At 54.7% G+C, this 23,506-nt stretch overlaps 1 protein-coding gene across 1 annotated transcript in view; it reads right to left on the bottom strand.

Annotated features, from left to right (window-relative positions):
- SDK2 (sidekick cell adhesion molecule 2) overlaps positions 1–22,153 on the bottom strand; it is a 259,843-nt gene extending 237,690 nt beyond the window's left edge. Inside the window, exon 1 of the mRNA XM_037808622.1 lies at positions 21,706–22,153. Within this exon, the coding sequence (XP_037664550.1) occupies positions 21,706–21,769 (64 nt within the window). The 5' untranslated portion in view covers positions 21,770–22,153. The remainder of the gene's footprint in view (positions 1–21,705) is intronic.
- Between the last annotated feature and the right edge of the window lie 1,353 nt (positions 22,154–23,506).

Consider the following 23,506-nt stretch of genomic DNA (forward strand, 5'->3'; position numbering starts at 1 on the left):
AGAAGCCAAGGAAAGCAACGGTAAGAAAAAAGGGAATGAGGGGTAGAGATTCTGCTTCCAATAAGTTCCTACCAGACTGATTTTCCATAGTTAATTATAATCTCTGGACAGAATATGAAATCAAAAACCAAAAAACAAACCCAACTACCTGAAGGCACAAGAGAGTGAACCAAAGCAGGGAGACTCTGGAGAGGAGTTCATGCTTGGAAGAAGGTGATGGCACAAAGTGAGTTTCCTGTTTTTCATGACTTTTAATGTGACGGCTCACTGAAGTCAGCACAGCACAGGGAGCTAAAACACCAACAGAAAAATCTCACAGTTTTTCTGGCCGGAAGAACCAGAGAATTTAGGGAAACCATAGCCAGTGGAAAATGAGTGGTGAAGCCTAGAAAAAAGAGGGTCAGATAGGGAAGCCCCTGATTCTGTACATAGACCTTGCCCCAAATTCTGGCTGACCTTTGAACCATACATGCTCCGGGAAGACTGCAAGTAACCCAGCTAAAGACAAAAGAACTGAATGAAGATTTGAGCTGCTGACCCAAGAGACAGAGTCTGAGGTTTGAATCCAACTCAGTTAATTCCTATTAAAATGAAAATAAAATCAACACTCTTTGGTGGAATGTAACAGAATCCAGATCCTCTGCATAATAATCACAGTATCCAGGATATAATCCCAAATAACTCCACATACAAAGAACCAGGAAAATATGACCTATTCTCAAGAAAAACAGACAGTCAACAGAGACTGACTCTGAGATGACTAGCTGTTGAAATTAACAGATGTAGATTTAAAGCAGCTATTGTATGTTCAATGAATTAAAGAATATGTTTATAAAGAATTAAAAGATAGAAAATCTATGCAAAGAGCTAGAAACTATATATAAAAAAGGACCAAAGAGAAATTTTACAAAAGAAAAAATTACAACATGTGAAATAAAAAATTCACTGGATGGGTTTAACAGAAGAATGGAACTTGAAAATGTATCCATAAAGTTTATTCAGTCTGAAAAACAGAAAAAAATGACCAGAGTCTCAGAACCTGTGGGACAATATTAAATGTTTAGCATAGGTGTTAGTGAAATCCCAGAAGGAAAAGAGAGAGAATGATGCTGAAAAATATTTGAAGAAATATTGGCTGAACTTTCCCCAAATTTGGTGAAAGACATACATTTACAGATTCAAGAGTGTCAGTGAACCTCAAGCAGAATAAATACAAAATACAGAAAACCAAGCCTAGGGACATCATAGCCAAATTTATGAAAACAAAAGAAAAAGAAAAGGGGACAAAGGATTCTCTGATCCCTTTTCAGCTACCCCTGTTCTGTGTTCTTCAATAATGGAACCACCAGGAGGGGCTTGGCACACCTCTGGACAGCAATCTATGTGTCTTCTGGAGTCAGCTTCCTACCCTCACCTCCTGCACTATAAAGGGAATGCTGTGCTCCAAATTCCCCAGTCTCTTCTCATTCATACTCAGCCATGGGCTTTAAGAACTTTTCTTTCCATTGAACAGAGAGGTCGACTAAAGAGAGAAAAAAGCCTTATCCCTGGGTTTCTAGAAAGTCAGCAATACATTAGGAAAGGGGACTCAGAACCTTCCTCCATGTCCCTACCATGTCCACGTGCTTATTTAGGCTGATTCCCCAAATCAGATGCAGAGCTCTCAACTCCCTCTGGGATTCCCCTCACCTGAAGCTTGACCCTTCTGGATTCCAGAAATGAGGGCCTTTTTTTAAATGGCTGGGACAAGTCTTCCTGGCTCAGGGAGGGAAGTAACAGCTGTCAGTCTTTTTCCTCCCCTTCCCCAGAGTCCAGTGCTTGAGAGAGGAAGGGACTGCTGACACCGATGCGACACCTAAACCCTGGGGGTGGAGAGGCTTGCAGAGGGCACTGTTCAATATCTCAGGTTTGAGCTTAGTAAGGAGAGACAATCATGTCTTCCCATGCTTCAGCAACTCTTCCAATGGACAAGGGCCCCAGAAGGTCCACAGAGGAAGAAGCTCCTTCAGGGGACGTCCCAGGACGAGGGCAGCCAAATATCAATGCTCAGATGCCCCCATGTCTGCACGAGTACCGTTCCAGCAGGGTTGGGGGCTAGGTCTGGTTTTCAGCTTTGGGGACCCTGAACTCCAAAGTCCAAAGCTTGGAATTTGAAGGTCTTGACCACTTGACCCTTTCTCATCAGCCTCACGAGAGGCAGCGGGAGCCCAGCCCTCCCCTTCTCCCATCCTGCACTCGTCCTGCGCTTAATGGTCTTATATCTTCAGGCCCTTGCCCTTGCATGCCCTCTGTCTGGAACACTCTGGTTCAGCCTGCATCTCTACATTCCAGCTACCATGCGTACTTCTATTCCCAGCTCAAATGCTCCATCTTCCCCAAAGTTCTTCCTGATTCCTTGAGGGGGAAGACATCTCTCCCTGATTTGATCATGGCTTCCTATTTTATTTGGATTTACTTAACATTTACTTACGTAGTGTGAACTATATGCTCGAAGCTGTTCTAAGAGCTTTACAGCTCTTAGAACTCGTTTAATCTTCTTAACAATCAAACGAAGTAGTACTAACATCTCCAGTTTACCGATGGGGAAACCAAGGCTCAGAGAGGTTAAGTCATTTGATCATGGCCACGGAGGCAGTCTGGCTCCAGGGTCCCAGGTCTCACCTACCACCGCAGCTCTTCACTGCTCTGGGAGCTACTTGCAGCCTCATCAATTGGTCGAATGGAAGAACGGGGAGCCCCACTCTCTATCCACAGCCCTGAGAGGGAGGAGAAGGAAGGAGGGAGGAGAAAGTCTTCCCACCCACTCCAGACCAGGGAGGTTGAGTGGAGACTGGGGAGATGCCACCGTGCCCCAGCCCAACGCAGTTCCCTCTCCACTCTGCAGAAGCAGGAGCGGGCAGGGAGGGCTCCGATCAGCTTCTCGTCCAGTTTCTGGGCTGCCCCTCAGGCCACCCTCCATCTAGTCTAACTCCAGGACTCTGACCCCAACAGGGGCAACGCTATTGCCCCCCATGCCCATCCCAGATCTGACTCATTCAGCCTCCTCCCACCTGCAGCCCGCTGGGCTGCCCACCCTTTTCCCTGGATGTTTAATGGATACACAGCAGGTAGAAACTGCCCTTAAATAAGTGATGAGTTCCCACAAGAGCTCTCCTGTGCATGTCCTCTGGAGAACTGTCTGTTTTGTTTATTTAAAGGGGTGATTCCTTTTCATGTTCTCCCTCCTGGATCAAACATGGCACCACAGACAGACCATTAACAAAGCAGAGCTGCTGGGCTGTTTGTCCAGAAGGAGGTCTGGGCTGGACTGTGCAGGCTCCATGAGTCCTCCCACGTGCTCTCTCCTGGGCTGGGGCAGGAGCAAGGATGAGGGGTCAGGGTGGGGAGGCAGGCGCAGGGGTGATGGGGTAAAGGGGCAAGGGATGGAGCAAGGGCGCAGGGTAAGGGGGTAAGGATGAGGGTGCAGGGATAAGGGCCAGGGACGAGTGTCCAGGGTTAGGGGGCAAGAGACAGGAGCAGGGAGCAGGGGACCAGGCAGGGGGCAGGGATGAGGGGACAGGGGCAAGGAGGCAGGGTTGAGGGGACAGGGGCAAGGGAACAGGGGTAAGGGCAAGGGTGCAGGGGCAAGGGGCAGGGGCAGGGGGAGGGCTGCTCTCTGAGCACAGAGAACCAGGGTTCAAAACAGGCCAGTATCAGGCAACCCGTTTCCTCTCCTCCTCTCCATACACACTCCATGAACAGCTGAGGGGAATAATGGTTCACATTTCAGGAGGCCCCTGCCCTCTAGAAAATTTATCTCAAGAGTCCAACAGTGGCAAATGGACTCTAGTCTTCTCAAACTTTCAAGGACACACAAGTCACCTGGGGATCTTGTTAAAATGCAGATTCAGAGTCAGCAGGTCTGGGTGGCACCTGAGACTCTGCATTTCTAAGCCAACTCTGAGTGCTGAAATGGCAGCCCGAGGTCAGCCCGAAGCCACACTGCACTGGTGCACTCAAAAGCCCCAGAATGGCTCAACCTGGGGAAGGCGCAGCCGTGATGATAGCTGTCAGACAGTAGCAGGTGTTTACTGAGTGCCAACTATGTGCCAGGCACCCCACGCCACTTTGGCACCACAGGAGGAGGAACCATCCAGCACTGCAGAAGGATTTTCCCAACATCCCTCACAGAGCTGGCCAGCAGATGGGGAAGGAGGAAACTGGAGGAAGGAGAAGTTTCTGAGCAATATGCAGCACTGTCCCATTTCATAGATGGGAGGACAGGCTGACAGCACTTCAGTATCTTGCTGAGGTCCCAAGGCCAGCAAGCAGTGGGCTGGGACCCGAGCCGGGGTGTGCTTCGAAGCTACAACATGCTGTACACGGCCTCTTGTGGGGTAAGGGGAGCACAGGCAGCGAGAGCGGCGCACACCGGACAGGCCCAGACAAGCGGGCACCGGGGACTGGAGGCTGAATTCCGGACCCAGCCCGTCCTCCCCCGCCCAGGTGATCAACCTGATTCCCAGACAAAACAGCGGACTGCATGGAGACGTGTCTGTGTTTACTCATGGTTCTTCTGTCTCACCCTTGCCTTATCCCTGGGGCCCAAGGCAAGAGGGCCCCCTTGTCTCCTCAGCCCCGAGACAGGTGGACCTCTAGACGGCTGGACCCTCTGCTTTTACAGACCTGGAGCTCGAGGCCTGGAGTGGGGAGAGAATCCTCCAGGATCTCCCCCACGGGCAGGGCTGGCTTCCCAGGCAGGTGACCAGTGCAGCCACGCAGGACCCTGCTTGGACAGTCCCCAGGTTTCATGCTCTGCTCCTACTGTCTCAAAATTCTCACTCGTTTCTCAGTGAGGGGCCCTGCATTTTCATCTTGCACTGGTCCCTGTAAGTGATGTCACCGACTGCCTGTGGGTCAGAGAATGTTCCGGGGCTGGACCCCATTCAGAACTGCTCCCATCACCCGGTGACTGAGAGGCTCAGAGCTCGATGGGGCCGTGGGTGAGGCGCAGGCCGCTGCAAGCCCACACCTCCAGGGGACTGGAACCCACATGGAAACTTGAGGCGGGAGGGAGGGCCTGTGGAGGATGGGGGCTATGACAGCCGGGGAGGGGGAGGCCTAGAGCAGGCCCCAGAGCCCTGTCTGCCTGTGACAGAAGGATGGGTTGGCCAAGATGGGGGAGGAGAGCAGCGGGGCCAGTTGTTTTCAGGGCCTTGGCCTCTCCAAGGAAACCTCCACCCAACAATCTCCACACCCCGAGGGCCAGGCGGATGCAGGGCACTCAGCTGTGCCAGCCTGTCCGCAGGGCCTAAGCACAACGAGAGCCAAGCCCTCCACTTTGCCTTGGGGATGGGCCAAAGGAGGTCAGAGCCAAGTAGGGCTGCTTTGGAAGCTCTGGCCTGGCCGGAAGTCCCAGTTCAGAGGGGAGGACCCCATCCTCCCACCTCCCGGATTAGTTACTCGGGCCTGGTGGAGGAAGCAAAGCCAGGCATTCATGGCTCTGGGGCCCCTGTGCCCCCGGAGACAGGTGGATTGCAGTGGGCAGTGCTGGGGAAGGCAGGAGGCCCCGAGGCATGAGAGCAGGAGAGAGCCCTCAGCGGGACAGGGATGGACGCAGGGGAGAGTGCTCCTGAGCCTTGGGCATGGGCACCAGAGGGTCCCCTGAGCCTGACACCACACTGCTAGGGAGGGAGGGGGCAGCATCCAGCCTACCTGGGTGACCTCTCAACCCTGGGCCCCTTCTCCACCCCAGCCTGCCGGGGCCCCACCAACAAGAGCCAACCACTGGCCGGGGGACATGAGACTGGAGGGAGAACTTCGTGATACTGGATGATCAGTGTCCACCACTGTGAGCATCTGACATATTTTGAATCAGTTCTACTGGCTTGTTTTTCAGTTTGGAGAACGGTCACCCCACCACATCCAAACTCACAGGGGTTGTTGCGAGGACTAAACGAGCCTGGCAAAGGGTATGTGTTACACAAACGGTGGCTCTTACTACACTTTGTCCAGTCTAAAAGATGCACATTTTTTTTCACATTTTTATATCTCTGGAGTCAGAATGCATCTTATTTAGATGAAAAAACAGCATCGTTTCTTTCTTAGCGACACATAAAACAATGATGGGTCTTGCAACTGACACTGTCTTAGATTCAATAAAATATGGGCTGCTGCTGCTGATGATTGTACATATCGGGTTGTATCTTTTCAGCAATGCTTCCTTCTATGGAAGTTGGGTCCTGGGGGAATAGGGAGTTTCATGTGGAAACAGGCTTGGACACCCCAGGGAGCTGGGGAAGGGCAAAACCACAGAGTCCCCGGGGAAGATTGTTCTTGGGGGATAAGCACAAAGATGGTGGCAGAGGCCACGCTCAGAATGCCGTGTCCTAAGCAGGAGGTAGGTGGGTGGGGGTGGGACAGGGCTCCTGCAGAAGCCCCCGCAATATACCCCATAATTCCCACGTGCCAGGCACCCCGAACATCGTATCAGACATCATGCTCTCAACAACCCTGTGAGTGAGAGGAGGCTTTGTCATTAGTTTCAAATCCACGTTTAACAGATGAGGAAAGTTAATTTGATCCAGGTCAGTTGGCCCATAAATGGCAGAGCTGGGCCAAGTTACGGGCCAGCCCAGGGAAAGCTGGCCACAGCAAGCACTCAGAGTGGGGGCGGGAGAGGCGAAGACACCCTGGGAGGGGACCCCAGCTTCCGGCATGGCCTCTTGGCTGAGAACACAGGCTTTGGATCTGACTGCCTGGTCTTGCCAGCTATAAGACTTTGGGCAAGTTTCTCAACCTCTCTGTGCCTCAGTTTCCTAATCCATATAATGGGAGAGAAAGGCGGCTTCTCACAGGGTTGAGGAGAGGGGCAGAGGAGTCAGTCAGGTGCAGCATTTAGAATGATGCCCGGCCCACAGTGAAGGCTCCATCAGTATGAGCTCTCGTTATTATCACGTCCTGAGTTCCAGGTGACTCCAGAAGCCTGGAGTATGAGTTGCAGGCTTCCTGGACCCCGTTCATGGGCTTTGTGTGTCCTGGGTTAAGAGTTGGGGTAGCAGAGGGGAGCCTGAACTGAACGTCTGGGGCCAGCCAGGGAGCTTCACCCCTAAGCCAGCTGCCCGCCTCTGCATGTTGGAAAGGGAAAGCGAGGGAGAAGGAAAGTGGCCTTCTGGGCTGCTCTGGGGCCAGACCAAGGCCCATCCCTCCTGCCTCCCTGATTCCATAGCCTGCGAAGGGATGTTCCAACCCACCAGAGGGAACCTGGGGCATTTGGGAGGAAGGTCGGCTCCCCCTTCAAATCCACACCCCAGTGGGGGTTCTGGACCCTTCCCATGGCCAAGGCTGGTGGCTGCAGCGTGGCCGGGCTGTCTGTCTGGTCGGAGCCCGGGGCCTCCAGCTTATCCGGCTTGTGGCCCCAGCTGCTCTGCAGCTCTCCCACCTCCCAATTCTGCTGAGGTGACCCTCCCCATGGCTCACATTCCTGCACAGGGGATAGAGCCAAGAAAGAGGGTTCAGAGACATCACATCCCTTCCAGAGGTCTGCTTTCCAGCTGAGCTGGAAACCAAGGGCCAACAGCTGCAGGGAAGTGGAAGAAGCGAAGGAGGCAGGAAATCCCAAGCGTGGGGGCCCTTTGTCATCTGACCATCGTGGTTCTCAGAGCCCCCTGGCAGTCTTAGTTCACCTACTACCCTGCAGGGAGGCCCCAGGTCCTGGAGCCAGAGGACGGGTAGAGTGGGCTGAACTATGTCCCTCAAATAGCCACATTCAAGTCCGAACCCTGGCACCCATGAATGCGACCTCAGTGGGAAACAGGGTCCTTGAAGATGTCATCAAGCTAAGCTGAGGTCATACTGGATTAGGGAGAGCTCTGTATCCAATCACTGGTGTCCCTAGAAGGAGAGAAAATTTGGACACAAATACGGACAGGGGAGAAGGCCATGTGGAGACAGAGGCAGAGAATGAAACGATGCAGCTACAAGCCAAGGACACCAAGGATCACTGGGACCCACCAGAAACTAAGCAGAAGCATGGAGGAAGGAGACCCCGAAGACGATTGGATTTCTAACTTCTAAGCTCAAGAACTATGAGAGCAGAAATATCTGTTGCTATACTCCCAGTTTAGGGTAATGTGTTACCCAGCCCTAGGGAGCTATTCCAAGGGGTCATGGGAGGAGGGTCACGGGTTTTGACAAATGTGTACAGCTGTGTAATCCAAACCATTATCAAGATATAGAACATGTGTGGGCAAACTTTTTCTGTAAAGGATTACATAGTAAGTTTTTTAAGCCTTGCAGGCCATATAGTCTCTGGTGCAACTACTCAACTCTGCTATTGTAAGTGTGGAAACAGTCATAGATGATATGTAAACAAATGAACATGGCTGTGTCCCTGTAAAACTTTATTTATAAAAATAGGTGATGGGCCAGATTTGCCCTGCAGGCTGTAGTTTGCCCACCCGATATACAATACTGCCATTACTCCAGAAAGTTCCCTCATGTACCTTCCCAGTTAGTAACCCCATCCCTACCAGATTCCAACCACTATTTTTTTCACCATAGGTTAGTTTAGCCTGTTCTAGACCTTCATGGAAATGGAATAATACTGTATATAATCTTTTGTGCAGGGCTTCTCTCCACATGTTTTTGAGGTTGATCCATGTTGTTGTGTGTATCAGTAGTTTGTTCCTTTTACTGCTGAGTAAAATTTCATTATAAGAATATTCTGCAATTTGTTGATCCATTCTATTCACAAACACCTGAGCAGTTTCTGCTTTTTGGATGTTATGAATGTCCAAATGCAGGTGGGCAGAGCTGGGGGATTCACTGCTTCTCTCCTAAAGTTTCACGGCTTCGTGAGCTGTTGACACCGAATCTGCATGTGCCCTTATGTGGAAGCATCCTGAGGGCAGGGGCCACATCCGTGGAAGCCCCTCTACATGGCCAGGCCCAGCGTGCATATTTCCTGCCCGTAATTGCTGATTGGTAGCAGTAAGACTGAAAACCAAGACCTCAGCGTGCACGTCACCTCTCCTGTGAAGCCTTCTCAGGCCACCCCCCTGCAGTCCCAGATCACAAGGCCACCTGCATCAGCGCCTTCCACGCTGTCCTACCTTACCAACGACATGCCCGACACCCTCACCTGAACGTGAGCAGACTGAGCACAGGCACCTGCCTTAGCCTTTGCTGGATCCGCTGCAATGGGCTCGACGCACAGGAGGTGCTTAGGAAATGCTGCTGAACAAGTAGAGGTGCAGGGATTTTGTTATCTGTCAACACAGTAGGGTTTCTTGGGAGCTTCTAGACAAAGTGACTTCAGCCAGTGACAACTTCACTACCAGCCCTTCCTCTCCTGGGAAGGTGGCCCTTGGACTGGATTTTTTTTTGTTTCCTTTTTATTTTCTTTTTTAAGGAAAGACATCAGAACAAGAGCTTCTTCTGGTGAGAAAGGAGGGAGGGGACGAGGGTGGTCAAGTGTCTCCTATGGGTTCAGCAGTGGGTTAAGTTCATGTGTCATCTTGGGTGACCTTCACCAATCCTCTGCCTTAGAAGCAGGACACAGAGTCCAGGTGAGCAGAAGTGGCTCAGCCCAGGCCTCTCTAGCACCCCAACTTGGCCCCAAGGAGAAGCACCTGCTCCTCCAACCTCTAGGCCAGTCCTCCTCAAAGTGGGGTGCACCTGGGAACTTGTTAGAAATGTAAATTCTCAGGTCCCACTCCAGACTACTGAAATCAGAAGCTCTGGGGTGGGAGGCTCAGGAATCTGCATTCTAACAAGCCCTCCAGGCGATATGACGCAGGCTCAAACATGAGGCCCACAGCTCCAGGCCACCCTCTCACCTCCGAGATGAGGCAGGTGGCACCTGGGCTCCGAGAAGGTGGCTCCTGAGCCCTAGACAGAAGGGTGTCCTCTCTCCTCCGACCCTCAGTGCCCCAGGGCCTGGCACGGTGACCACGCTCCTCCCTTCTCCCCACCTGTCAGCATCTACGAGGCTCGTCTTTGCTTGGGCTCAGACACTTAGCCTGGGCTCCAAGAATCCAGGGCTGCTCGGGCACGTCCACCAGAGATGCCAAGGAGAAGCTGGAGTCACAGGCCTGCCCCTGCACCCCGGGGATGAACTTTCCAAGATCCTGGAGACACAATATGTCCTCACATTCCAGGCGAGGTGGCAGGCCGGGAGAGCGGACAATAGGTCTTGTGTTCCCCCCACGCCTTCCTGAGGGGCTGAGCGCAGGGCTCTAGGGGGGAGGCTGAGCCATCAAAAGCACGAGTGTCCACTTGTGACACCTCTCTCTCCCCCTGGGGCTGATGAATGGTCCTGTTTCTTGTTGATTTCCAGCACCTTCTGGATCTTCGTCCACCAAGGCCTGGGGAGGAAGGGGCTCAGGGTCCACATCTGACTTCTCCCCCTCCCCAATGTCCTGGCCTCTGTCTTCCAGGGCAAGAGGAACGGGCAGTGCACAGAGCTCTCCAACCACTCCATGCCACAGCCAGCAGCGTCTCCTCTTGTCGTGGCTGATTTCTCTTCATTAGTGCAATCACATCAACTCTGACAGCAGAGTATTTATTACTGTCCCGATGACAACCATTTTTCACCCAGTGATGCGCAACCTGATAATGAGCCAGAGCAGAGCTAATGAGGCCCGCCCCTCGGCCCCCCTGCCGCCAACCTGCCTCCTGCCTCCTCCTGGGCAGGGAGGTCAAGGGTCAATGGCTGAGCTGGGCAGAGCCATCCAAAACCCAGGGGCATGCCCCCCACGGGGAGGAGACGGCAAGGTTGACAGAGCAAGAAGGCGGGGTCTGGCATGGCTGGGGGCAGCGGCATGTCCTCCACTCTAGGGTCTGAGTCCCTCAGCTGGGTCAGCAAGAGACAAGCAGGCATGATGGGGGAGGATCGCTGCCTGACGGGAGCTTGGGAGGCTGAACAGATGCTTCTGGGCCGGGTTCTGGAAGCATGGGAACCTCAACAGGAATTGGGGAGAGGTGACTTCTGGAACCCATCAGGCACCTTCAGTTACCGCAGGATGAGCAAGACAAGGTGCTGGGAGGTGCTGTGGGGATGCAGGCACAGGGAGGCCTCGCCTTGCTGGAAGGTGGCCTTCCAGTACCCTCAGCTCTTCCAGAAGGCATCTACCTGTCTAAATGCCCAAGACCCCTGTGCAGGGGACAGGGTGATCACGGAGCCCACCGCTCCTCACTCAGGAATCTCCAGGGCCTCACTCAGGGCCTCCACCCTTTACTCTCCGTTGGATGCGACTCCAGTGGCAGTGCTGGCTGGTCCAGTACAAATTACAAGGGGGTGGGGGAGAGAGTCCAGGGAGACACCAGGGAGACAAGAGAGCAGACTGGCAGAAATCAAGGGAAGACCCTGAAAATGCCAACCAACTGCGCGGCGTGTCATGTAGGGAGGTGCCAGCAGCCTTACCCCCACGCCGCCCCCACCCCGAAGGCCCCACATGGACCCGTCATGGAGGTAGGGCCACAGACAAGCATGTTTGGGGAGCAACTGCTTAGAAGGTAGGTTCGTATCTAAAACATTATTTAAAAATTAAATACAAATGATTAAAATACATACATAAGGAATGTAAAATCGTACAGCTGCTGTGGAAAACAGTGTGGCAGTTCCTCAAAAACTTTAATACAGAATTACCATATGACCCAGCAATTCCACTCCTCAGTATCTCCCCCAAATAATCAAAAGTGGAGATTCAAACAGATACTTGTACCCCAACATTCACAGCAGCATGATTCGCAATAGCCAAAAAGTGGAAACGACCCAAGTGTGCATCAACAGATGAACAGATTAAACAAAGTATTTATCGATTTAGATAGATCCATATAATCAAACATTATTATTCAGCCATAAAAAGGCATGAAGTTCTGCTCCATGCTACAATATGCATGAACTTGGAAAACACTATGCTGAGTGAAAGAAGCCAGACACAAAAGGTCATATATTGTATGAGTCCATTTAGATGAAACGTCCAGAATGGGTAGAAGCAGAGATTCAGAAAGCAGACTAGAGGCTACCCAGGGGGGTTGTGGGTGGGGGTGTATGGGGAGGAACTGCTCAATGGATAAGAGATTTCCTTTGGGGGTGATGAGAATGTTTTGGAACCAGATAGAGGTGATGGTTGTACAACATTGTGAATGTACTAAATCCACTGACTTGTATGCTTTAGAATGGCTAATTTTAGCTTATGTGAATTTTACCTCAATAACTATATATGTATGTGTGTGTATGGATATGTATTATATATATGCACATATACATGTAAAACCTCTTAGAATCTTACAGATGTGACTCACAAGATCATCCATGAAGTCATGGGGCAGATATAAGATATCTTCCAGCAACTTCAATTGGCTCTAAAATATATCCTTTGTGTTAAAATAGAATTCAGGTGGATTATGGAGTAGAATGCACAATCTCACATATTTAAAAAATATAGAATGGGCAACTCCAGGCTACACGGCCAGGTACCCCAGGGCCTGCTTCTACCCTCCTTGGCCATTAAAGGCCACCATGGAAGAGGCCGGGAAGGCTGGATTTACAGAGGTGCAGATAGGCAAAAAGCCTGGTTCAAAGAGACTCAGCAGGGACCAGAGTCATGGACCCTCGGGCCAGCGCAGGGCCCCAAGCCTTTACCTTCTCTTGGGTGTCACTGATATCCTACAGCACCCTTCTTTAAAGGGTTAAGTTCATCAAATAGGAAAAATAATTTGTGTCCCATACCTCAATCCTCGTTGAGGAAGGGTGATGATCTAAACTCAAGGAGTTCCGAATTAAAGCTATCAGTCACATACACAGTAAAAGATAATTCAGAATCAACAAGGCCGGAGCATCGGACGAGGCAAGCAGACCACTGGCCTCCTCCGAGCCTGGGAGCTTCAAGAGGACGTGGTCTGGCCACTAGCCAGAGAGGCCTTCAGTTCATGTTGGACCTTGGGGGGGCAGATGGGATCTGGGTCAACGGAGAGGAAGGCCGGGGGCACTCCAAGGAGAACGAGGGGTGCATAAGGAAAAGAAGAGGGAAGTCTGAGCGTGGTGGAGGGCTGAGCAGGGCTGGGGAGGGGCAGGACTGCCAGCAGTATGTGAAGATGGGGCAAGATGGCGAAGAGTTTAGCATCACTACAGCTGTGGGAGCAGGACAGTGACCCGGGAGGTCTCAGCATCCAGACCCTGACATTAAGACACCGAGCACAAGCAGGCAGGACACCTAGAGCGGGCTCCAAGTGCCCTTACAGAGGAGAGGCCCTCCCGAGAGGCATCCCCTGCCCTCCCCCTGCGCCCACCCAAGCTGGGGGAAAGCCTGGGGTCAGATGGGACCACTCCCCAACCTCCCGGCCCCTCCGGCTCAAAGTAGCACAGGGAGCAGTTCCTGGATGTGAATATCTGGACCAGATCACACAACACTGGTCTGGGAATCAGCTTCCTGCATTCCTGATCTCTTTCTTAAGACTTAAGTGACCTGGGCAAGTTACTTGGTCTTTCTGAACTTCGACACTAACAACATTAATAACGTTGACACTTTCTGGCTGATCTCCTTCATAGGCTAGGGGTGCATAGCAAACAGGATGCTGTGAAAGCTACCCACAAATATTTGAGGCTTCATGGCAGGATCCAGTAAAAGCATTCACCTTGAGGCTGACTCACTGAGAATAGTTTAGTATGTAGGTTCTCCGTGGCATATTTGCGTTATAAGCTGGAGACAGAGAATGTCATAGCCAAAGAAATGAATCCCTAACAGCAGATGTTTTGATGTTGGTGGCAGGGCTGTGAAAGCTGATGGGGACAGAGGTGTCTGGGGCCAGGGCACCTGTCAAACTGCAGGCCCAAAGCTGAGCTCACTTCCCCAACACCAAGGAGGATAATAATGACAATAGTGATGACTAACACTCATTCCGTGTTTACTATTCACAGAGCACCAGACTAAGAGCTCAGCTTATCTCATTAAACCCTACCACCACCCTAGGAAGGAAGTTCCTGTTATCCCCATTATACAGATGAGGAAACCGAGGCACACAGAGGCTATGTAATTGAGCCACAATCACCCGAGCAGGGATGCGAACCTGCGGAGTCTTCCACATTCCCGGCGCCTGGGCCCTCCGATGCCCTGGACATTCTGTGTCGGTTTTCACTGTTCAAAGCAGAGAATAGGGAGTCAGTTCCAGATTCAGATTTAATCACGGCGTGTGATGTCCTCACACAACAGCTGCCTCACCCGTGTGCTTCTCCACAAAGCTCCCGGGGGATGTTTCCAGGGTCCCAGCTCCAGTGGGCCCGAGCAAGTCACCCAAGCCCACCCCAGAAGAATTCCCTGAATGGGCTGCATTATGACAAATCCTATTTCCTTCCCTTATGATTATCACACCATCAAAATTTCATCACCCCCCTGGGTCACTAATAGCTTCCTATGTGGCATCAAACTTTAATTGCTGTTCTCTCTCCTCTCGGCCCCCGCCCCGCTCAGTTTAGGAGGCTCCGACACTGACGGGCCAGTCAGATGCCTCCGGTGACTTAAGGGGACAACCCAGACAGCTCGGGGCATCCCAGCCCCGGGAAAGGGAGGGGGAAGGGGAGAAGGGAGAAAGGGGTTCCCCTCCACCCTCTCGGATTCTGCCCACTGAAGACCCAGGGAGGACACAGTGCAGGGAGGACAAGAGCCAGAAGCGGTGCGAGGAGGAGGCTATTTCCACATTCTACCACCTTCTCTGGGCGGGTCCGTTAGAGCACACCTGTCCGGGCATCTCTCTTTGGGAAGATTCCAGTGGAGGATGCCGCAGAGGCAGAGGGGAGCCTGGGGCAGTGGGAAGAGTGCAGCGTTGGAGTCATAGAGCCCTGGGTTCAAATCCCAGCTCCTTGACTTTCTGGCTGTTGGGCCTTGGGCAGTTAATCTCTCTTAGCCTCAGTTTACCCCCATGTTAGAGGCGTGGGGAGGACTGAAGCAGATAGCTGTTGGAAGACACCTAGCAGTCTCCGACACCTAAACCCGAACACCAGTTGTGAGTCTGCTGCTTCGCGGTACATCCATAGGATGGGGAGAAAAGACAAAAGATTCTGAACTGGGGAACCCGAAGCCAAAGAAAGTGGGGAAAGATGACAATGTGGGTGAAATGTAGAACAAAGATGCCAGAGAAGAAAATACAAAAACCACACGCAACTCGAGAACCCATCTTAAGACCATTTGGAGGTGTAAACATTGGAGTACAAACAGAGCTAAATTAGTTTATTAAGTGCTTACGATAAGCCGGGCTGGGTGCTGAGTGCTCTACTGGTGTTATCTTGTTTCCTGCTGGCAGAGCGAATCTTGTTTTACAGACAAGGAGATGGAGGTTGAGAATGTTAAGTGACTCAACCCAAAGCGGCCCAGACAGTAAGTGGCAGCGGCAGAACTTGCACCCAGATCAGCCCGTTTCCAAGGCCTCGACCACTCAAGTAACACTTCTCACCAGCTTAAGGACAAAAACAAAACGTAGGGAAGTAACAGCACAGGCTAGAGGGGATCTCAGGGCCTGTGTGCTTTCAGGAATATGCCGTCTTGTGTTAAGTATTTCTCTGTGTGAAAGGTGCCTCCCGAGACCACAGTGCCATCCCTGTGGTTCTCCCCTCTGGCACATGGAATCCTGCACTTCCCAGCACCCTGACCCATGGGAGGGACGCGTGACCATTTCTGGCCATTGGGCTGCATGAGGAAGTGACAGCTAAGGGTGAAGCATGAGATTATTTTATCTCCTCTGCAGTGTTCATCAAGGACCCCATGTATTTCAAACAGGGCAGCCACGCAGGGACGGGCATGTCCCCCCCAAATTCCATACCCCTCCGCCAAATTTCCTCCGCATCACGGAGGTGGAGCCCAGCTGCCAGAGGCTCAGTCAGGACCCCCAACCTGGAGACCAGGCTGTCTAGAGCAGTGTCTCCTGTGGGGCCAGTGTCAGGAAGAGCCGGGGAAGGTGATGAGAAAGCTGAGGCCTTCTCCACTCTACAGAAGCCTGAGCTGGAACCCCTGGGGGTGGGCCCCCAGCCTGGGGGTGCTCACGGCAGGGGGGCGGTCCATGGATGTGAAGAGGAGACTGAAGGCATCTCTCAGCAGAGAATCAGTCTGATGGCAGAAGAGTGGCCAGAGCAGAAGCGGCAGAAGTAGGCAGGGACTAGATCACAGAGGGCTTTATGCCTCAAGCATTCATTCATTCATTCATTCACCAACCATCTATCATGCTCCTTCTATATGCCAGGCCCTGGCCAAGCAGCTGGGGATACAACAGGGAATAAAATAAAGCCCCTGCCCTCGTGCCAGAGAGAGCAACAGTAACAAAAAAATGACTAAATTCGGGTAAACTGATGGAGCTGAGCGTTATGGAGAAAGTAAAGCAAGGCAAGGAGGACGGTGTGGTTACCCATCACTTTAAAGGGGGCTCTGGTGTGGATAAAAGACCAGGAGGAGACTTGAGGACCTGGCCAACGGGAACGGCAACTGCAAGGTCCCAGGCAAGCGTGTGACGGTGAGTGAAGGCAGCTGGAATGGCCAGGCGGGAAGGAATGGAGGCAGCGGCGAGATGAGGTCAGAGGAGAGTCCTGTGTGCGGCCAGAGGGGCAGCGAGGGATAGATAGGTCCCTGGCGCCCACATATTATGAGCGCTGATCATTAACTGAGAGCATTTTAAAAGTAAGGTGGATCATCTCATGCAGTAGTCAACAGAAAACCCCATTTTACAGGTAGGAAGGCTGAGGCACGGCTGGGTGTTGCTCAGTAGTGCATGGAGGATTCAAAGGGGCCTGGGCCCACCTGATTGCTGCCCAGCCATACTGGCTGTTCCTATATCTGAAGCAGAAGGACACCACCAGGGTTCTCCTGGTTCAGCAAGGGGCCTTCTGGTGGATCCCAGGCCCCGGGTTTGAGAAGACAAACTCTCCAGCCCTTCCCTTCCCCCAAGGACCCTAAGCAGCCTGCAGGGTCTCTTGTTCGGCATTTGTCCACTGGCCCTGCCCAGTGCACTGGCAGCTTGGGGATGGGACGCCGGAGCGGGGAGATGGGGTGTGGGAGGGGACAGCGAGGCAACTGGGATGTCTCAGCAACGTGTCTTGTTTTCCTTTCCATTACAGGCACTGGGGCCGCTGGCGGCAGTCACTGCTGGCCCATTTGTTGCTGTTGGCATCCCAAGGCCCCAAATTACGATGACTAATTCCCACCGCTTTAGGCAGCTCCAGGGCCGTCTGCAGCAATGTGCTCCGGGGGAGCCGGGGGTGGAAATCCCGCAGGCAGCATAGTAACACCCAAACAGCAATCCCAACTCAGTCTCCTGACTCCCCAAGGGGCCAGGGGGTGGGGCAGTCATGAGGAGGGGGCGCCAGCCATTCAGCCTCAACCACAGCCACATCCTAGGATGACCAACCACAGGGAGGCCCATTTCCTCACCAACGTAAGGCATAACTGTCTAAGGACCCAATTGTCTTGTGAGGTAGTAAGCCACCCGTCATGAAGACTATGCAAGCAGAGAACTAGGGTTGAGGGCAGAAGACAGCACTAGATGCCTTTTATTGTCTCTTTCAAGTCAAACGCAATGCTTCACCCTTGTCCTTCAGATAGAGAACACGTCTGTTCTACCTTACCCTTTAGCTTACAGCCCAGCAGTGTCCTGTGGTACAAAGTCAAATGCATACCAATATGCAGCTTAACACATCATTTTAAAGTCGGTTGTTCAGGCGCTGTTTAAACAGAGGACTGCTGTAAAGGATTTGGCCCCTTTCCCAGCCTCCCTTCCCTGATGGAACAAGACTCCTGGCCCCTGCTCCAGCCTTCCAGTAGAGGACATAAGGGAGAGGCGGTCGATAAATATTTGCTGAACAAATGCCTGAAAGGGAGGGCTTCCGAGGCAGTATGGGGGCTGCCAGCACGGTTCTGCCTCTGGGTGGGGATCTGGGCCCTGTTCATCCCAGGCAGGGGCAGTTCTCTGCAGCCAGTGGAAGCCCTAAACCGTGTCACTCATCCAACCACACCCAGAATATTCCAGACTCCCCAGCTGAAGCCAAGGGGTGCACAGGATGAGGGAGAGAGGGGCTCAAGGCAGAGCCCTGGGAGAAAGGAAGGTAGAGGGGCTGGGCCAACCCTGTCCCCGCCTTGTGGGGGCTTTCAACACAAATAGCTCTGCCCCAGGCAGGCACGACACCGGGCCTTGTGGTAATTAGCAAGAGGCCCTGATCAATAAGTTATTTTTTGCTGTCAGTAATTAATAATTACAGCTTAGCCACACCATGTAATTAAACTTTCATCCTGCTCCCTCGCGTGCTGTTTGGTTTTTATTGTGATTAGCTCCCAGCACTAAACTTTCTCCCTTTGCAGCCCTTCAGGAGCCTCTGGAGCTGAGTGTCTAATCCTCTTTCAGGGTTTTCCCGCTTCCTCACTAGCTCTTCAGCTCAGACTCCCTTTTGTTCCTTCACCAGTCGCGGTTCTCTTGAGAGAACCTTCTGGACCCGCTGGCTGGGCTGCTACCGCCCTCCTTCCAGCCCCTTGGCCTCACCAGGATGTCCGCCAGCAGTAACCAAGCATCACAGCCCAGGAAAAGTCCCAGGAGGCGCATGTTAAAATGCAACTTCCAGGCTTACCCAGGCCTTTGCAATCGGGATCTCTGGGACAGAAGCCCAAGAATCAGCATTGCTACTAAAGCTCCCTGGGTGACGTAGCCATGGAAGGAAGTTAAAGAAAGATCTGAGTTGAAGGAAAGGAGCTCAACGCCTTTTTGGTGGGGGAAAAGGAACCAGTCCTGATGTCCGTTGGCTGACAATGTTAAAACAGTATAATAATAATAACACTAACAATGATGACCGCTTCCTAAGCACGTTCTTTGTGCCATGCAGCACACTGGGCTTCTCCATGAAATGCCTCGAATCCTTGGATCAACCCTGCGAGGCAGGAGCTACTATTCCCAAGGTACAGAAGAGAAAACTGAGGCTCTGAGAGGTTAAGAGACCCGCCGGAGGTCTCCCCACAGCCAGATCATGAGAGCCCAGTTCCGTTTGCTGCCAGTGCCAACACCCTTTCTACATCACTGCACTTAATTTTGAAATGAGTTTAAATCACGTGACATCGGGTTGAGGAGACATGGTCAAATGGCAGCTTTCAGAGTAACCAGGTAAGGATGCCCAGGTTTGGCACCTGAAAAAGACCAGGCTAAATCTAAATAAACTCTGGTGGTGGCCTATGTGAGATTTGTCTCCTGGAACAACCGCTCCGTCCCTCAATCTGTGTCATGGCTGGAGAATGAGGGAGGGGCTCAGGAGTGGCAAACAGTGCCAGTGGCAGACCTGTCCCGACCACCCCAAAAGTTAATGGCAGGGCCTCAGACACGGAGGAAAATCTGCTCTCTAATCCCAAAGCGGAAAAGAAAGGACCCCTGTGCCCTGCCCTCTCCCCCATCCCATCCCCCAACACACAAACCCAGCATTGCCCCCAAGCCTGGGCCAAGAGACGGAGTTCCCAGAATCCTCTCCAGAGAGATTTGCCGCCACCTGGGAGACAAATGGAAGGAGAGTGCCCGGTGCTGGAAAGCACTCTTGGAGCCAGAGAATGCAAACGGAGCAGCAGGGGACCTGGTCAGCCAGACTCTCAAAAAGACAGCAAACAAGAGCAGGAGACGCCGTGAATCAATCAGACAGCTCCACTGCTTCCGACGGGAGGAGCCTCTCCCGCAGGCAGCACAGGGAGGGGAGGCAGCCAGGCTTTAACCGCAGCAGGACGATGGAAGATTGACCTCAGGTGGATGGGACAGGTGTGGAGGTGGGACATGGAAGGGACGAGACCCTGCAGGAAGGGCCCACAGGTGGCCTGGGAGCTCCATAAGGGATGGGAATGGCAATCCACTTGCCCAAGCCTAGTCAATAAAGAAGTTAGAAGGGTCCAGGCTGAGGGTGAGACCCCCCCAGAGCCTTCCCTGTCTCCTGGTGGCCCCATGGGCCTCATCTCAAAGCAAATCTAGGAAATGGACTGGTGCCCTAAGCCAGACCACAGCCCCTTCTGATACTGCTCGCAACACGGTCCTCCTCGGGCCCTGCAAGCAGGCACCCCAGAGAAGCATATCCTGGCTGTAGCTAGTTGGCATTCCAAGGAGAAGGGATGCCAGCTTTGATCTCGCCCTAGCATCCAGGACCTGCACAGTCATGACACAGTGTTTGCTGAGCGACTGAATGATGGTAGCCAGGTGGGGACAGCTGTGGAAAGATCCAGCACTGGTGAAACTACTTAAGATTGTGAAAGCAGGAGTTGAGGCTCTGGCCTCAGGCCTGCTGGTGGCATCAACTGGTGAGGACACAGACCAGTAAGCAGCCCCTCTTGACCCACCTTCCTCCGTGGGATGGCCCTGAAGACAACATGGGACTCTGTGTCCCCCACCAAAGAAAACAACATGAGCCCATTCAGGTCACAGGACCCCATCCTAGTCATCACTGAGTGGCCTTGGGCGGGTCATTTAACACACTCTACCTCAGCATGCTCACCTGTAAAATGGCTATGAGAACCAGGCAACCTGTGATGTCTCCTCCTGCTCCAAGACTTTATGAGGATCATCAAATAATAATAACTTTTTATTACCTTACATTTATAGGGCCTGTTACAGAATTTCCAAGTGCTTTTACCTAAATGACCTCGTAAAATCCTCCTCTCACCCCTGTGAGCCAGAGATGCTTATTTTTGTCTCTTTGATCTTGGCTCTCAGGACCGGGGATGCTGGGCGCTCTGGGGATCCTTCCTCCCACGCTTGGGGATCCAGAGGAGGACTGGGGCCCATTCCGGGTGGCAGCCCCCAGAGTCCGGCGCCCGGGCCACCTCCCCGAGACTGGAAGAGGGAAGGCCGAGCGCCCGCGGCTCCGGAGCTCCAGCCCGGGCTTCGTCTCCCTCCTCCCCCAGCAGGCGCCGCTCGGACACCGCTCGCACCGCTCACTGTTTGGATCCGCGAACCCCAAAGGCGAGGAAGCGCCGGTGCAGCCGCCCTCCCCGCGGGGACCGGCCGGGGACAGTGGGGGGACGTCCGGGCATCCGCCCTCTGGGGGGTGGGAAGCGCGGATCCCGCCTCCTAGTCCTCCTTCACACCCCCAGCCTCCAACCCCGCCAGCCCTCCTCTCCGCGAGGCTGCTCCGGGCAGGTCCGGGTCAGAGCGGCGGCTGCAGAGACAATCCCGAGGCCAGTGGAGGCTGGAGGCAGGGGCGGGATGCGGCGTGAGGCTGGGCGCGGGTGCGGAGAGGGCTCCAGCCCCTCCCTGTGCACCCCCACCCCGAGGGTCCAAGCCTGCGTCCAAGCCCGGGCTCCCAGCCCGCGCCGCTGAGCACTCCAGCCCCCCACTTGGGCTCCCTCCCCGCGGAGCCCGGGAGCCCGGCCTGGGGGAGCGTGGGGGAGCCGCGTGCCCCTTCCTTGCCGGCCTGAGGGCACCCACAGTGGGCTGGGGTGGGGGGGTGGGGCAGGGAGCAGGAAGTTCTTCTCAACCTCTCAACACGGACCCCACCTTCCCCTACTCCAAAGCCACAAGTCATAAGGAGACTGCCCCCCCACCCCTGCGAAAGAGAGCCCCCCAAACTCTGGGGGCGGGGGTGAGTGCTGAAACTACCCGGAGAAGGCTCTTCCAAGGCCAAGCCCGGGGTCCAGAAGGCCACCGTAAGGCCAGCGGACTGCCGGCACCCCTCCCCGGCGCACTCTCCTAGCCCCCCACTCAACCCCACGTGGGAGTGGGCCTCTGTACCTTGGGCTCCAGCCGCGCGGATCCGGTGCAGGGTCAGCAGAGTCCAGATCAGCAGCCCCCACATGGTGGCCAGCCTGGTGAGGGGGTTCCTCCAGGGTCCCCTTCCCGTCTGCCTGCTTTATAATCCTGGTGGGGTCCGGTATCCCTCGGCTTCGTCCCCGGAGACTGTCTAGGCGGCTCCGGGCCCCAGACGGTCTATGTCCGCAGGGGGAAGCGCCGGCGACCCCAACGCTTTCTTCTCCTCTTCGGTCCCAGTCCGAGCCCAGCGGCGCGCCCGGAAGGCGAGGGGCGAGCAGAGAGAGGCAAAGCCGCCCTCTCGGACTCGGGGCGCCTTCCTCTCTTAGCACCCCAACTCCGATTTCTCTCAGGCTGGGCGGACTCCGCGCTCTGGCCGGGTCGCGGGCCGAGCTCCGGAATAAAGGGACAACTTCGGGAAACTTCCTCCCGTAGCCACGTTGCCCGCCCCCCGCCCCCTCCCCGCCCCCTGGTTGGGTTCTCAGGGCCGACGCAGTCACCAACGTTCCAAGCGCCCGGCCCCCGGGGCCCGGCCCGAACCGAGCGTGGTGGCAGTCGCGGGGGTCGGGGATCTTTCAGGGGCGCCGATTTCGGGGGGCGCGGTTAGCATAGCGGTCCGAATCTCCCTGGAGCTGAAGTTTTCTTCTCTCTAACTTTGCAGGCGGCATCTGGCCGGCCCGAGCCACCCCCTGTCGGCTCCACGGCACTGTCGCCGAATCCGGAGTCTCCGGGTCCTCCTCCCGGGGTTGCGGGGACCGGGCGCGCCCTCGGCTCCGCGCCCAGCCGGCTAGCAAACTTTGCGGGTCCCGAGGCCCGGCGCGCAACCCCGCGAGCCCATGTCGGCGCTGGCAGCTGTGCGGCGCAGCCGGTTGCGGGCTCGGAGACACGGGCGCTCGCCGGCGCCGGGGCTCGGAGCCTCCTGCCGGCCCGACGATGGAGACGGGCGGCTCTGCCCTCCGCCGCGCCCTGGCTGGAGCTCTCGGCGAGACGCACAGAGAGCCCGGCGGGCAGTCCCGGCTCCCGGGGCGCGGCGCCTGCTCGGACGCTTGGCGCTCTCCCGGCGCCCCGGCGGGAGAAGCAGCGGCCGCGGCGCCCGCCCCAGAACCTCGGCCGCGCCGCCCGCTCTGTCGCCGCCGCTCGCCGAGCCCGCCGCCCTCCGCTTCCCGGGCTCGGCGTCCGGAGAGCAGCTCCTGCCTGCGCCGAGCGGGAGCTGCGGGGGCAGCGTGAGCCGGGGACGAGCGCGGCGGAGGCGGAGACGCGGAGAGGGGGGCCGAGCGCTACCCCGTGGCCGCGACTGGAGAGCAGGCTGCGCGCCGGGAGGGGGCGGCGGCGGCGGCGGCGGCGGCGGCCCCGAGCCAGGCCCGGGAGCGAGCCCCGCGGAAACACAGCCCGTCTGCGCGGCCGCGGGCGCCCAACGCCTCCGGGACCCGCCGGAGGGCACAGTGGCAACCTCAACCCGGGAGGGAAGCGCAGTGAGCCCCTGCGCTCTCGCGCCCAGCCTTCCCTTCCAGCCTCAGCTCAGCACCCCTCTCCCAAAGGCCTCATCCGATTCCCACTGTCTTGCAGCCGGGGTCACCCAACACCCTTCCCCCAGCCTCCAGGGACAGGGGCGAGGGGTGTGTTGGGGGAGCGGGGTCGGTCAGCTGGTTGATTCCAATTTTCCCTTCCCAGCTCAGGCTTTCAGAAGTCAGGGCGGAGAGCAAGATTTAAAGCGGCTGAGAAAGTGAAGTTGGTGCCCAGGCGCAGACATTCTTTGTTTCTTCTTCTTTCTTTTGAGCCTGCTTGT

Source organism: Choloepus didactylus, chromosome 18 (genome assembly GCF_015220235.1).
Source record: "Choloepus didactylus isolate mChoDid1 chromosome 18, mChoDid1.pri, whole genome shotgun sequence".
NCBI lineage: Eukaryota > Metazoa > Chordata > Mammalia > Pilosa > Megalonychidae > Choloepus > Choloepus didactylus.